Here is a 16,830-nt window from a genome sequence, read left to right as displayed (position 1 = left end):
TTTCACTTGCTGCTACAGCTCACAGCTCTGTCACGTACAGGCCCGGCAGGAACTGCAGTTACAGCTCCAGTTCACGTCTCACCAGGCATTGGTGCACTGCAGAGAGCATGAAGCTTGTACAGACGGAAGAATCTGGGGCAGAATGCTTTTACCACCATGTAACAACCTGCAATAAATGGGTGATCATGTGCTCATCCTCCCAGAGTGAGGAGTAGGACACTGTGTGGGGTGGGAATAATGAACTAGCAAGATACTGACATACTGGTTATTTATTTACGAATTAAAAGTAGTCTGAAATTAAATTGTACACTGATGTGGGACAATGAGGAGATTACTGTTGGAGGAACTGAGAGAGTGACGGTATGGAGCTAAGAGCTCAGGATAGGGAGGGGCAAGGTTATGTAGGGCTTTGAAGGTAAAATGCTGAATTTTGCATTTAATTCTAGATCAAACGGAAAACCGATGAAATTGGTATAGGATCAAGTTTGAATGTACTGAAGTTTAGGAATAGATTTTGCAAGGAGGCTAATGAGGAGGGAATTGCAGTAACCAATACATTATGAAACTATGAATGTGAGTTTGAGGATCATTAAATGACAGAAATATACAGTGGATGCAAATGTAGTATGATCAAATGAAATCTTGACGAGGGATCTAATATGTAAAAAAGTTAAGGGATGAATCTAACAGAACCCCAAGATTCCTGACAACAGAAACAGGTTTGAGAAGTGTACTATCAATATTAATACGAAGATTGTATGCGTTGGTGAGTAGTGAGTTTGGTCCATGCAATACTTCTGTTTTGTTAGTGCTGAGCTGAAGATAAGTGATGCAGTCAGGGAGTGAGCTGGGAGGTGGATTAGTAGGGGATTGTGTACTGATCTAAAGATGAATGGAATGAAGTACGGTAGAAAGAGAAAAGGACTGAGCCCTGAAGGACAACATGTGACATAGAAGAAACGGAATATTTATATGGGCCAAGTGTGATGAACTGTTATCTTTCAGAAAGATGTGATGTGAACCACTGAAGAGCTAAACCAGAGATCCAAATAGTAGATAGCAGTAGGAGGATTTCATGATCAACAGTGTCAAACTCTGCACCTAGGTCAAGACAGAGAAGAATGTTAAATGAGCCACAATGCATTTACATTTACAGCATTTATCAGACGCCCTTATCCAGAGCGACTTACAATCAGTAGTTACAGGGACAGTGACCCCTGGAGAAACTTAGGGTTAAGTGTCTTGCTCAGGGACACAATGGTAGTAAGCGGGGGTCTTGAACCTGGGTCTTCTGGTTCACAGGCGAGTGTGTTACCCACTAGGCTACTACCACCCCAATGCAGAACGAAGAAGGTCATTAACTACCCAAAGAAGAGCTGTCTCGGTGCAGCTCTGTGGACGAAAACCAGACTAAAAAGCCTCATATATTGCAAGGCATGGAGTTGTGTAGCAACCACTTGTTCCATCACCTCAACTAAAGAAGGTAGATTGGAGATAGGTCTGTAGCTACAGAGAGATAAAGGGACCAATTCAGGATTCTTCAGGATTGGGGTAACGGAAGCTGTATTTAGTTTTCCATGGGACCAAGTCATACATCTTGGGCTTCTCGTGCGTTTAAACATGTATTTTAAACACGGTCCATTTGCTTTTCAGGGTGAAAAGTTCAACGTTCGGGTCATGGGGGTCCACGGTCACTTAATTCTGCCACTTCTACATGACTGTGCACTATGTGCGTTGGTTCCACCTGTGTCTCATTTCCCCCCTGTAGCTTTATATTGTGTTCTGTGTTGCGAATGTGCACGTGTTTTCATTATGGCATTCCACCGTCCGGGGTCCCCAACCCCTGTTGTTTTTCTTTGTTGCTAAATAAATGCATTCACTTGCATTTGTGTCTAATCTTTTGTTGCTTGACAATAGGGTTTTGCTCAGTGAACACATGGCCAAGACAGTTTAAGAATCTGCACTGTACACCCTGCAATAAACACCTTGTGTAGCAATTTTTGCTGTTCCAGTTGATGGGGTGGCGTACATTGATTGAAAAGTTTAAATGATTATTGCTGGGCTCATTTATTTTTCTAAAAGAAGGAATTGGGTTAAATAGATGCCTTCTTTTCATGACCCTTGGGTCATACTGATAATGCCTTTTTAAGAACATTTTGTAGCGGTTGTCGGTCTCATTGTAGCTATTCAATGCGTGCAAACGGGTAAACAAGACCTTACCTCTTGTATTTGAAAACTTCACAGTAATGTAGACATCAGTAATGTAGAAAGTTTTCTTGGACGCATCATGATGTGGCGATAATCGAGGCATTGATAATTATATTCGAATCACACCTCCACTGTAGATAGATATATAGATTTATAGATACTAGGGCTGCACGATTTGGGGAAAAAGACATATTGCGATTATTGAGATCAATATTGCGATATGCGATTGCGATATGATAAACATACAAACTACTTATAACCTGAAATGCCCAGTGCTTTCAAAATACAATATTCTACAAAATTAAATAAATCACAAAAAACTCTTTTACATTACTGTCGAACGACAAACCCTGGTAAGGCTAAACAACTGTTTTGATTATATTTGGCCATTATAAAATCCCGTATTATAGTTCTTACGTTTAACCAAAACGTTGTTTGGAGGCTGAACTCAGGGATGCATAGCTTTGCTAGCTTAGCTAAGGTTAAGATTTGTAAACAGAGGTGAATTTCTTTAGGAAACCTTCAAAGTTTGAGAAAAGTTAACTAAACAGCTAAGAACAGTCTAAATAGTTAATGCCTACATTTAGCCAAAACGTTGTTTGGAGGCTGACTTGAACACAGGAATGCATAGCTTCGCTAGCTTAGCCTATCTTAGCTAAGGTTAAGACTTATAAAACTGGGATTTTATAATGGCCAAATATATTAAAAACAATTGTCCAGCCTTACCTATGAAATGTAATCCCTGGTTTGGAGCATACAGCGGTTTGTACAGCCCCAAGCAGCACAAGAGTGAGGCATTTTTATGCACTTCTCTCCATAGACATGTATATGCTTCACGCCACAGCAGAGCCTGTCGCAATATGGCGGCGACGTTGACGTACGATGCAGCGCGTCATGCGGCGTCTAACCATATGTCTCCGAATCGAAAGTCATGTGACCAAATACGTCACATCCGACTGAAGTGAGACTCGCAAACTTTGAGAGAATGAGAGAATGGATCGGATATGTTGCCGATCCAATCCATGTACTAATCATTTAAATCGCAGCTTTTTGCATTCATGTAATCGCACAGACTGACATCGCGATTACGATTGCGATTAGATTAATCATGCAGCACTAATAGATACAGGTTATAAATGTATCTATAAGAGTTTGTGTGTGTGTGTGTATGTGTGTGTGTGTGTGTGTGTGTGTGGTGTAAGCCTGTTGTCTTTCATGGGTTGCATTGCCTGTCAGTCTCTCTGTCCACTGAATCTGCACCACATGCCTTTTCCCCAGCGTTTCAAGCTGGGTTTTGGATGGCAGCTCAGTTCTTAAATCCTGTCTCCTCAGCTGGCTGCTTTTGTGTTGTTGTGGGTTTTTTCGTCTGTCTGTCTTTTGGCACTTTAGAGACACCGTGATTCACACACACACACAAAGCTCTGATTGGCTGTCCTCTCTTCCTGGGGGGAGGGTGGGAGCATGTGTGTGGTGCATGGCCTACAAACGTCCTGTTTTTGAGTTGTGGCCTAAGTATAGAATACATTTTCTAAAAGCCTGTCTCACAAACTCACACACACACACACACACACACACACACAAAGAAAGTGTTTTCTGTCTCTGTGGGAAGTACCCATATGGACAGCAGACACAATCTGAGAAGACTCCTCTCTCTCACATCGGCATTTTGTGCGACTTGCTGTAGGAGCTGCCAAGCTTAGAAATGCCTTTGAATGATTTTATTGCGGAAAAGCGGAGGCACAGTCGGAGTTGTCCCTAACCCCCTCCCCGGTGGAATGATGGCCACTGTCCTCCTCCTGCTGAGACTTTTTTTTTTCTCGTTGAGGCGGCTGAAGGGGATGGCTGGCTGTGATTGGTAGGACAGTCAGGGCATCAGACAGAGCTGTGGGTCTCCTGGTCTCTCGGCGTCTCTGGCCAGTTAACACAGCTGCCATTCCAAAATAGCACGAGTCACTTGGCGCTTACAGCACCGCCTGCTTTGCGCTGGGTTCTGATTGTGTAGATGTGTGTGTGTGTGTGTGTGTGTGTGTGTGTGTGTGTGTGTGTGAAGGCGTCCTTCTTCTGTAGAAAGCAGCCTGGCCCCCTGTAGTTGATGGCATATCCTGCACCTGATTAAGAAGCGGACGTTTTAGAGATAACAATTAGAATGCAGCACATGAAAGGGCCCACTTTGCGCCACGGACTGCGAGAGTCAAAAGACCCCCGCATGTGGGGAGAGAGATGACAGAGGGTCGGGTTAAAGGGGTCAAACGATGTAGCGCTGGGAGAAAGTGACGTTCGGCTCCCAGCACGTTTGGTGCAACGTGTCAAACACTGAGGTCCCAGAGGAACTCGTGGGGCGGGACTCTTTGGAAATGTGATGTGCTGACCTCTAGTTTACATTTACATTCAAGGCATTTGGCTCACAACTTACAACGTGCTTCCATGTTACCATCAAGTGACCAATTCTGGTTCACTAGGACCCCCAACTATGAATCCAATCTTTTTATTCACTCTGTTGTAGTTTCTATACATAAGACAGACAATAAGTTAATCTAAATATTCTGTAAAGAATATTCTGTATTCTGTGGGAGCTGGTGTGGGAGAATTTGGGAAGGTTGAAGATCAGTCGTGCTGCTGCATTTTGTATTAGATTTGTAGAGGTCGGATGGTACATAGAGGTAGACCATCTAGAAGCAAGTTACAGTTCTCCAGTCGACTGAACCAGTATCTGGGTGGCCTGTGTTGACATATATGGACGTATTTGTCTGATATTGTAGAGAAGGAATCTACATGAGCGGGAAAGATTGCTGATGGGAGTCGAGAAGGAAGAGTTGGTTGACCTGCGCTCCTTGATTGCATGCTCTTTTAAGGTTTAGGACTGGAACTTTCTATAAGGCATCGCACTGTGGGCATGTTTGGTAATATTACAATATTTGTGTGTCCTTCAGGATTTACAGAAAGGAACAGATACGTTCGGGAAAGGACTGCTTGCTGGGTTTTTTTCTGAACTCCACAATGGAAAGCTTTGATTGTAATGACAATGCAATCCAAATGTTAGTTATGTGCAACCTTGCAATTTTATCAAGTCTTTACATTCTTTCCACCAATTTGACCAATAAGCATCATCTCTTGAAAGTTGGCTCTCACCCCTGCCATTCTTCTCAAAATGTGACTACTGCTACTGTGCATGTGCATTCATGCACACAAACCGGAGGGAAGGGTGTTGAAGGTCATTTTTCACTCCTGTGAGCAAAATGTTGTTTCTGTTCGGTTCAACTTCAAGCGATCATGTCTTATGATGTATGAATGGCGTGTTCTAAAGGTGTATGAATGCTCTCACTGACCAGGCATTTTGGGCTGCAAGTTTTCCATCCCAAAAATCTGCCAAATCCTGGAGAGACTGAATGTTACATTTGGGCAACAGTGCCAGAATTTAAAATCTTGAATGTATTGTCAGAAACTTAGATTTAAGTACATCCATTTGTATTGTATTGACGTTTTCTCAGTGCAGTGCTTTAGCGTCAGGTTATTTTGCATGTGAAGTCATTTGTCCTTTTACCAAAAAAAAAACCAAGCTTGTCTAGAGGAAAAAAAAGCTTGACACATCGAGCCCAGAGATTACAAGCGGAAGATCATAGCTTTGTTTCAAATAAATTGTCCACTTTGGGAGAATTTAAAGCAACTTGTTCAAAGTTATTATCTGATGGCAGATCAGCAGATGCCTCTTATCAGCCCCGACACGCATTGGTTCAGATCAGCAGAGTTGCATGGTTGCGTTTTCTTCACAAGAGTCAGAAGTTCATCGCCTTCCATCTTTCTCTCAAGACACATTTTTGCCATTTGCCATTTTTTTGCCATTTTTTAGGCTGGGTTTGGGGTGGGGTCACGTGGTACAATGTCTGAGAGAATCGGGATCATAATGTTGACAGTAAATAGTGCGATGACATCTCAGCCGGCTGAGAAAGTTCAAAGGTCAAAAGCCATAGAAGTATGTATTTCACGCACTGATATTTTTCAATCTGTGTCTGTGTACGTGCAATTAACAACGATTCTGTGTCTGTGTCTCGCAGAGAGCCAGCTTCTCCCAGGGAACAACTTCACCACGGAGTGCAACATCCCCGGGATCTTCATGTGCGGAGATGGGAAGTGCATCCCAGGGGGCTGGCAGTGCGACAACCAGCCGGACTGCTTCGACAGCAGCGACGAGAAGGGCTGCCGTGAGTCTCGCCCCACCCCTTTTACCATCGTGCCAACGCACCCTGATTGGAGATGTTTGTAGGGGCGCCGGCTGCAGAAAGCTCCTCTAATGCAAAAGTAACATGAGTGACGTTCAGACACAAGTCAGAAATTTTCTTTGATCTCTTTTTTTTTTTTTTTTTTTGTGGCTGCGCCGTTGACATTGGCTCATGTCTCTCGTTCTTTTTTCTCACCCTTCGGCACACCCCCCCCCCCCCCCCCTTTCGCCGATGTGGCGATAAGAATGCAGATAGCAGGTCTGATTTTACCGCCTGCGTTAAAGTGCCGTCTCGTTCGGAAAGTCCCCTAATCCTGTCGCTCTCTTTGTTTCTTGGCCTCCACCAGGGCTTTCCCCTTCTCTGCACCCCTTCGTGAAAAGCCTCTGTACCCGTGAGACTTTTTCAAGATGCCTTCTAAATGATGGAACAGACTGAGTGTTGGGGGTTGAGGGGGCCGTGGCTCCTGAGACTGAGAGACGCCACTAGTAATTCAGCCCCCTTCTTGCTAAAATATAATGTCCTCACATCTGAGACACTCTGTCCTTCGCTCTCTCTCTCGCTTGCTTTCTTTGTTCCTCTATCTGTATTGCTTTTTTCTTGTTCTTTCTTTCTCCATTACTCTTTGTCTGTCTGTCTAACTCTGACTGTAACTCTTTCTTGAGTTTTATTGAGTCCTTGCCTGTCTGTCTGCATACTGCCATTTTCTCTCACTCTCTCTTTCTACGGCTGCATTTACACAGTCATGACATTCTAAACTGGAAAAAAGCACCTCATTCATATGGGGAAATAAACCGTATACGAATGCGAGTGCGGCTGCAGTGTGAACAGACGTATCAGATATTGGAAGAGTGCATTGCGGCGTGCGCTATAACCTGGAGTAAACGTTCCGTCCCATATAGGCCATTTAAAAGCAGATCCAAACACACAGTGGGAAAAATCGGTTACCGATGCTCTCGTTCTCCCTCCCACTCCATCTCATGTTCTCTCGAAAAAGGGAAGGTGATAAAGAAAAAGTGTAAAGAGGCTCTGGCATCGTGTCACGCTCTCATGTTCTCACGCTGTACTGTTGCTATGGTGCCGTGTCAGACTGCTGTCCCCTTGAGTGTCTTCATGCTTTAAACAGTCACTCACACAGCTTGTTCCCCCAATCTCTGTCTTCCTGTTTTCGACAACGCGGACGTGTTCAGGGTTGTTATTGTCCCATGGTTCCTGTTTGTTGGCTCTCTGCGTAGGAGATTAGGTGTTAAAAGTGCAATTCTAGTCATTTCCGTCGCTGTCTATTGCTGTTATCCCATCGATTTATTCTGAGGATATGCTGGTGAAGGCCGTCAACACTTACTCAAACTTTGACAGAAATAAGCGTATCAAATAAGTGTTTTATTATCAGAAATATAAACCAATTTAACGCCATGACCTTCTGAAAAAACACATGAACACAGAGGTAATCTGCTGTGGCAGGGGCCACTCCGGGTCCTGAGTTCGGACCGGAGTTTCATGTTGGTCCTGTGTTAATGTTTCCCGATCGTGTTCACCTGTGTATGATTGTATAAAACTGCCCTGTTTGTGTCTGTTCCCTGTCGGCTCGTTGTTCTTCTTCCTCGCCATGTCCAGCCATCATGACAGCTGTATTTGATTTGTGTGTGTGTATTATATATACTACCTAAAATTAGCAGGATATGAGCAGAATATTTTCTCATTATGCATCAATCCCAAGCCTAGTAAAACTTTGACTATAACTGTTCTGGTTAAAAAGATTTACGATCTAAGATGCTTATTGTCATATTCACAGTAAAAACATATACATGCTTGAACCATATTATGAAATTCTTACTTTGCTTGCTCACCTTCATATACAGAGACAACATTCTTAGAAACACATAGGATTCACTAGATAAAGCGCATGGTGCCTGAAGACGTACAGTAACTTACAAATATGAGTTTGGTTGAAGCTCAAATGAACTTGACCTTATAATTTTGTCCAAGAGTCTGATTGCTTGAGGATAAAAGCTTTTTGTTCACTCTTATTATCCTGAGTGGAGTGGTGTGAACTGGGTGTATTTTCTTTAATTATTTTGTGGACGTTCTTGATGACCATGCTGTTAAAGATGTCCTGGTCCAGTAATTATACGCGCTCTAGACATGTCTTAAATTGTCTTCCGCTCCTGCACAGAGCAGTTGCCATGCCATTCCATGATAGAGCAGGTAACAACACTCTCTAGTGTACCCTGTAGAAATTGCTTAGGATTTTGATTGGCGTCCCAAAATTTCTCGACTTCCCCAGTCTTTTGCATGCTTGGATGATGAGTTGATGTGTTATGGGTCCAAGGCAGATCCTTTTCACATCTATGCTCACATATGTGTCTCTGCCATCCAGATGTTAGAGGATTGTGTGAAGAGACTGCTTCATCGGTGGACCGATCCTGGTGATAAGCATGCTGTAGGGGGTCCAGGGCTGCTGGGATTGATTTTTTGAAGGTGTGCCTTGTTTAGTTTCTCGAAGCATTTCACCAGAATAGTAGTGCGTGCAATGGGATGAATATGTCTGTGAAGATCCGGTTAACTCAGATGGGCAGGCCTTGAGCCTCATTCAGCTCATCTAGCAGTGTAGCCTGGCTCGCTGTGGCCTGCAGTGTCCTGCCACAGTCCCTGCCGCATGTGCCGGGAATCTGAAGTGGTGTGATGCTCCTCCAGTTTCGGTCTGCATGTCGAGGCCTGACTTACATTTACATTTACATTTACAGCATTTATCAGACGCCCTTATCCAGAGCGACTTACAATCAGTAGTTACAGGGACAGTCTCCCTGGAGCAACTATAGGGTTAAGCGTCTTGCTCAGGGACACAATGGTAGTAAGTGGGATTTGAACCTGGGTTTTCTGGTTCATAGGCGAGTGTGTTACCCACTAGGCTACTACCACCTTTGTGGCGTACTCCTGTTGGGTCAGTGTGCCTGTTACCCTGTCTTGTGGAATTATGGCATTTAGACGCCCTTATCCAGAGCACCTTACAATCAGTAGTTACAGGGACAGTCCCCCTGGAGGTTTAAGTGTCTTGCTCAGGGACACAATGTTGGGTTTGGACCTTTTATTCTGGTCTTTTGTTTCATAAGCAACTGTTTTACACGCTAGGCCATGACCACCCTAAATCCCCTGTATGTGTAATTTGTGAGATTGCGTCCTCTTTCCTGCCTGACACTGAGATTCCTGACACTGTTTTGTCTCTTGGTATGTTTGATGGTTCTACGCAGATTGTATGTGGTTCTCTTCTAGCTGTCTGGATCACCAGAGACAAATGTAGCAGAGCAGGCATGTTTCGTAGTAGACACCCCCACCCCCATTAATCCCAAACTAGTATGTAACACACTCGCCCATGAACCAGAAGACCCAGGTTCAAATCTCACTTACTACCATTGTGTCCCTGAGCAAGACACTTAACCCTAAGATGCTAATTGCACTAATTACAGACAGTCTCTGTAATTACTAATTCTAAGATAAGGGTGTCTGATAAATGCCATAAATGCAAATAAAGCCTACAGCGTTTTGTGGGAACGATGATGTCAGTTCATGTGCTGATATAGCCAGATACAGCAGCAGCAGCACACTCCTCCAAGTCAACACTGGAGGTGGTCAAGGTCTTTCATTAAATACTTAAGTAGTCATGCTAATAGGTTGTAACAAGAATTGACCCTTCAGTGGAAATCTACATGTAATAAATCAAATCTGCACCATTACCTCTTGAACAGCCAGCCCAATTTTTTTTACAGGCTTATCTCTTTCTGTAAAAGTTTTTCTTTTGAAACTTCTTCGGTTTAGTTAATATTCGCACTGCACACACAATGTGTCTCCAGATCTTACACAATAACAAATGTCCATGGATGGACAAGAATGGCAAACAGCACCGGGCTTGTACACAGTCTGGTGTTTCATAGGCAGGAGAATGCTGAAGAGGGTTTTTGGGGGGAACTGCAACTCAGGCTTGTTTACTGGGAAGTTTTGTCAGATTTAACCATTAAACAAAACAAAATGAATATTTTGCATCTGCATGTTGCACACAACCTTTTTAAAATCATACCAGCTGAGAAGGTTTCTCATATTAGCAATTGTTTATATAAAAACCATGAATTTTTGCTTAAACAGACACTAAATCGACCTTCAAAACCTGACAAAAATAAATGATTTAATAATTCAATTATTCATTTGCATTTGTCATTTTAAAAATCTCCACAAATCTCTACCACATAAAAAAAAAAAACTCATCTGCCAAAACTGATTTGAGCTATCAGTTCCATTATAATAAATACCATACAAATGTTAACACAAAGGTCAGAACTGCTGTGCCGGACCTTTTCAAAATGAACTTTTCAAATTACAAATAAAGGGCAGAGTAGATTTTCTTTCCATATTGACATATTTACGCAAAGCAAAAAGGTCACATTGAAAGAAGCTCTCTCGTGTTATTTATGGCTGTTCGCTTCTTCGACTTGCGTAGAATTCCACCATCTAATGAGACATGTAGTGTGTTTACTTTCCTAGTGAATTATTTTTGTTAAAAATGTGCAATTTTATGTTTGCAATTTGTAAGTGCAGTTGGAACAGGCGGAATGCACGTTCGTTTACAGGCCGGGTAGGAGCCGATCCGCGAGCGCTCTGGTGTCTTGGGCCCGCCCGTTTTGTGCTCATGGTAACGAGTAGAGAAGTTCAAGAGCCAGTGGTGCAAGCCTGGCCCGCTTCTTATCGTTGCTCTCCCCCCCCCGGCAGCACCGTGCTGTTCCACCGTGGCGTTGCACCCTTGTTTGCACTCCTGTTTGCGCCCGTGGCGGGGAGGCCAGTTGAAATCATGTAAATACTTAATCGGCCGTAAAAAATAATGCAGAAAACAGTCTGGCGGCAGCGCGCTTCTTTTACGCTCCGGCATGCTGTAGCAGAACAAATGAACACTATCTTCTTCTATTCGGCATGCGCTGTGTACTCCTGCCACGCCGGCCAATGTGTAATGAGAACGCTGGATTGGCTTTTTTTTTTTTTTTTTTTTGACTTGTAAACAGTTCAAAAAGCAGCAGCATTTTAATTGAAAACATCTTATCGTTTCCGCGGACTTTCAATTTGCATTTTGACAATGGAGAATGTTCCCGACGCTCCCCCTGGTGTACGTGGCCCTGGGCGGCTTTCGTCCTCTGTGGTATGCGGATGGGTGGTGAAACACAGGGTTTTAGGCCTTAGTTTGTGGCGTGTGCACACAATGTGTGGTCTGAAGCAGGCCAGGGGGTAAATCGACAGAGATTCATTCCTAGAGCCCGTTTCAGGGTGCCCTCCGGAACTGTCCTGGGGTCACGGGGGTCGGGGGAGCACTGATGGTGAGTAAGCCCATCCGGAGGAGATCAGCAGCTTGATCACTGCATGGGAAACCTTAAGTCGGAAGTCTGTGTGGTTTGAATGTGTGTGTGTTAATTAACCCCCGGTCAGCATGTAGCGCATGACTTGTATATAATTCAGTTGAAGTTTGCACGCTGATCACGAGCAAGAGCAGGCAGAACTGATCATTTATCCTTCCTGGGGTCATGAGGTCAGCATTTAAATTAGAACATAACTGGATGTTGTGGCAGGAATTCACAGCGAATCAGGATCCGAATGTCTCTGAGGCCGCTGGTGTTTGAATGCAACTTTTTGAAGTTTTGTACATTCCCAACAGTGTGAGGGTATGGGACAAAGATGGCGGCCATCTTGGTGGCTTCTATGGCAACATTAATTAGCTTGTGGATGTGAGTAACTCCAGTTTGAATTTATAAATTAGTCACACCTTCAAATGCATAATATGAGAACAAAGTATTCACGGTTCAGTTCTTTTTTTGTTTCAGTGTATTTGAAGAAGCTGGATTTGGTCGATGGATGGCTCTTTAGAAGTCTGAGAACACCAGTGGTCCAGCTTAGGGCTGTCACCGTACATAAAAACCACGGCTCTGTACATACCTCAGTTTTGAAGTCATGGCTCTGTGCGTTTTTGTCACTTTTGTGATAAAAGTCAAACCCCCTGAGCCTTCAAAGCAGTAGCATGCGGGCTGTAATTTACTCAACACTAAGGCTCATTCTGTTCTGTTCTTAGAAGAATACAATAATCGAATTATTATTTAAACAAAAAAAGGAAAAAGCATTAGTATTATGCCTTTCAGTCACAGTTCCAAATCCATTATGCTTCTTGTGCTTTGATCTTAGAAACAGCTTCATTTGGTTCTAATGCAGTTGTTTTCCTTTGTCGGAGCCATTCAGTTGAAAGTAGACAAATGTGACCGTTCCCCTTTCAAAGGCCTCACGTTCTGCTCCTTTTTGGCCGTGCATGCTGTTTTGGTCACAATTTTTTTTTTACTGCATGTGTTTCTGTTTTTAAAAGGGCGGGGTCACAAAAAAGGGAGGGAAAGTTTGCGGAGGATTACACCGCACGAGCGCGAGGTCAGGCGTGCCACAGCTCTGTTTATCTTTTTGTCATTGTTTATAAAGTGAAGTGATTGTCACATGTGATACACAGCAGCACAGCACACGGTGCACACAGTGAAATTTGTCCTCTGCATTTAACCCATCACCCTGAGTGAGCAGTGGGCAACCATGACAGGCGCCCGGGGAGCAGTGTGTGGGGACGGTGCTTTGCTCAGTGGCACCTTGACAGATTGGGATTCGAACCAGCAACCTTCTGATTACGGGGCCACTTCCTTAACCCCCTTTTTTGTCAGAATGTTCTGTTTTATTTATACCGAATGGTCTTTATTGGTCAAATGCTGAGCATTAAAAATTGTATTTTTATTCCCAGTTTAATTTGTGGCTTTACTCAACGCTGCCTGTAGTTGGTCATTTTGTAGTATTGGCAGAATATGGCCAACGAATGCAAACCTGCAGAAGCCTTACACCCTTCCTTACTCTGGCACTGGGCCGGGAAGGGCATGGGATTTGGTGGGAAGTGTGTGGGTGTGGGGTCCTGTGCAGCTAGCTATGGGATCGTGTTGCAGCTCGGCTCGAGGGCTCCCCAAAGTGACGGAGCACGGAGAGGTGGCTTTTAATTGTAATTGCCCGTCTGCGGCTCAGACGCTTAATGGATGGCTGATCAATGTACAGTAGTAATTAATACCGCAGAGCAGGGATGAAATATCGATCTGGTCCTGTGCCCGGCTCGGATGGAGTCTCCTCGGCAGAAGCGCAGAAAAGAATGAAAAACTGTCGCCGCGGCGTCTCCATCGCCTCAAGCGCGGGGCTGAAACAAGGCTATTACTAGAGGGGGCATGATAAATACGGCAGCGGCGCCTTTATTATGCACATCTCCTGCCTTCGATGCCGCTCAGCCAAGTATGTCCAAGATGTCATCAGCGCAGCTTATTCAACGGCCGGTGTGGTGTATATGACGGTGTACAACCAGTATGGCGCTAATGTGCAGAAGTATTGATGGGGTTGACATGCTCCCAGCACACTGTTCCATCAATGTTGGCTCAGATGGAGCAAAAAAAAATGCTGATTTGGGCATCCGAGGCTGTGCGGGGGCTTATTATTTCGCAAAGTCCGTGGACTGGAGATGCGAGGATTGATTCGCTTGATCTTCCAGTCAGGTGTCTCTCCATGACCTCATTTCTAGCACCCAAACGCCGTTACCTATTGATTTTCCTTCTCTTGGAAAAGCCTTCGCAAGGTCAGAGAACACGCACTGCTCCAAGGTGGTCTGTTTGCTCTCTATATTCAATTGGACTGTTCTTTTGCTCATTCATGCCAAGCAGAATTTTTTTTTTTTATGAGAACACTACCTTTTTAATGGTGGCAGTGTGAATGGCCTCCCAGCAGGTTATAGTCCTGGCTATAGTCCTGAAACTGTTATCATTATCATGTAATAGTCTCTCATAACAGCATCACCTCACACCTCCAAGGTTGTGTGTTTGAATCATGCTCTCCCTGTGTTGACACTGGGTCCTCCGGTTTCCTCCCGCTATCCAAAGGCATGCACATAAGTTGTATTGGTGACTCTATATTGCCTGTAGGCCTGAGTGTGTGAACAAATGGTGTGTGTGTCCTATTGTGTCCTGTGATGGGCTCTGGTAGCCACGACCCTGAGAAACAGCATTTAAGCATAGTGAGTGAGTGAGAGTGTGTGGAACAGTAAGATAGAACTGTTAAATCATGCACATTTTTTCAATGCATTTTTTTGTTACCATAATACACTATACACAAGATTATGAATAATGTTGTGATTAGGGCTGGCCGATATAGCCATAAATTTGTCAACGAATTATTTATTTATTTAAAGGTTTGCTCTTTTTTTCATGAGTACTGTGATATTGATGGCTATTTCATAAAAAGTTGTCACAGCAGCAGCAGGACAGGGCAGGAGAAATAGACGCAATAGCATGACTAGCATGAAAGAGGGGATTTTCTGAAAACATTACACACCAGACAGGACGAGGTACAGATTTAATATGACCTGACAATGACAAGATACAACGGGGCTGCAATCAGGGATTGGAACGACTCCATAGACCACAGGAAAATGCGGACCAGAACAAAAGGTATTTTCAGTTTGGTTTCTCATATCAGGGGGGCAATAGTTTTTAGCATGTGGATGAATCTAATAAGAAACCCATAAATTGGGTTATGCAGACATGCCATCCAGACCACTTCCAAATAACTGAGGAGACATTTTCAGCTCTTTTGCCATCACTGTTTGCTGGTCTGCGGATCCACTTTGCATCATGCATATTTGTGCATATTTTTGACAATAAAAAAAAAAAAAATTACCTGAATCATGGTTTTCATATTAGAATAAAAATGAACATTTAATTAATTGTTAAAACCGATTGATTAAAATTGATTACAGCACACTAGAGCCTTTGACATGAGACCTTCGACCATGACACGTCGGTATATCTCTCCCTCTCACATACATTTGCTTGGGGCAGTGGTGGCCTAGCGGTTAAGGAAGCGGCCCCGTAATCAGAAGGTTGCCGGTTCGAATCCCGATCCGCCAAGGTACCACTGAGGTGCCACTGAGCAAAGCACCGTCCCCACACACTGCTCCCCGGGCGCCGGTCATGGCTGCCCACTGCTCACTCAGGGTGATGGGTTAAATGCAGAGGACAAATTTCACTGTGTGCTGTGCTGCTGTGTATCACATGTGACAATCACTTCACTTCACTTTAATTGGCTTTTATCACATTATGGCAAATTGTGTATTTAAGTCTAATTGTAGTGTTTTAATAATTGAGCTCAGGGACGCCTTGTGCCCGAAGATTGCATGTTGAGCCATGGGTGGATCCTCTATTAGAGGTGGAATGATGATAGCTCATTTAAAACCTGCACCCAGGATGCACTTTTAGAGGAAATGAGAGGTAATTGGACTCTGACTAGCATTTTATTTTTTATTTTTTTGTTTTAAACACAGTCTGGTCTGTACTTTCTGTGTGTTTTGTGAACGGGGGGTGAGATTGGTATTGTCGGGACGAGGCTGTTTTTCTGTAGTGGATGGCCCTACCTCGAGGCCAACGGTGCCTGACCGCCTCCCCATTCGTTTTCATTAGGGGAGCGAGACTCGGCTGGGCGATCGCGTTTGGGCGCCGTTTCGGAACGGAAAGAAAAACCAGGGCCGGTTTTGTAAACAAGTTCGATTTTGGCTGAGAGGGGAAAGAAAAGCGGGGACAACGAGGCTTCTAACGAAAGACGCTGAAGGAAAAGGCGGAGGGGAGGAAATTCGGGGAGAGATCCGAACATGATGGGAGCGCTCAGAGGGCAGAGAGGAGTGGTCGAAAGAGGAGGACACCTTCACGGTGGAATAAACAAGGGAAATTCGATAATGAGCTCCGGATTTTACCCGTTTCAGCCGAAACCCGGTCTGTAATTAACTCCGATTGGCTGCTACGTGCTGCAAGCGTGGTGAGTGTGTGAAGGACGCTCCGACCCTGGGAAATTCATCAGTGTAAGGCCGATAGACAGTCTCTGTCAACCTCCCATGAAATTAGCAATAATATGACTTTTGAACTCAACAGATGAGAGCAAAGCGAAGAAAAATGACATCTGCGGGCTCATTCGCTCGTCCTCCGTCCAGGCCTCCTGCTCTACATTCACCACTCGCTCACAGATTCGAATTTTTCATTTGTTGGCGGGCGAGAGCACAAACAAAACGTGTTTGGTGACAACCCGAGCGTAGCGTGTTGTTATTATTATTACCATCATTGCCATAATTTCCATTAAGCACATGGGAGAGGGTGGATGGGAGAGAAGGGACGGGATATTAATGCACTTTTCACTTGTATGGGTGTTTGGGGGACGCACTAATCTATTGACTGACACTCAGTACATTTCCATGCACGGTTTAATCGTGTTATGCTTACAGCTCAACTACTGTTATTGGGGGGGGCAGTATGTATGACTCCACTACATTAGGTGG

General features: G+C 44.1%; 1 protein-coding gene across 3 annotated transcripts in view; it reads left to right on the top strand.

Moving 5' to 3' along the window:
- The window catches only part of ldlrad3 (low density lipoprotein receptor class A domain containing 3), a 63,931-nt gene that overhangs the window by 22,392 nt on the left and 24,709 nt on the right, over positions 1-16,830 (top strand). Inside the window, exons 1-2 of one of the 3 annotated variants that reach the window (XM_028957270.1) lie at positions 5,427-6,178; positions 6,261-6,407. The exons of 1 other annotated variant lie outside the window; for it this stretch is intronic. In XM_028957270.1, coding sequence (XP_028813103.1) covers positions 6,320-6,407 — 88 coding nt within the window. In that variant the 5' untranslated portion in view covers positions 5,427-6,178; positions 6,261-6,319. Of the gene's footprint in view, positions 1-5,426; positions 6,179-6,260; positions 6,408-16,830 lie in introns of those variants that run through there. One more of the 3 variants, XM_028957268.1, reaches the window with a different exon arrangement.

The sequence above is a fragment of the Denticeps clupeoides genome, chromosome 17, assembly GCF_900700375.1.
Source record: "Denticeps clupeoides chromosome 17, fDenClu1.1, whole genome shotgun sequence".
Lineage (NCBI taxonomy): Eukaryota > Metazoa > Chordata > Actinopteri > Clupeiformes > Denticipitidae > Denticeps > Denticeps clupeoides.
Note: the sequence above shows the minus strand (reverse complement) of the source record. Positions and strands in the feature narration are given on the sequence as shown.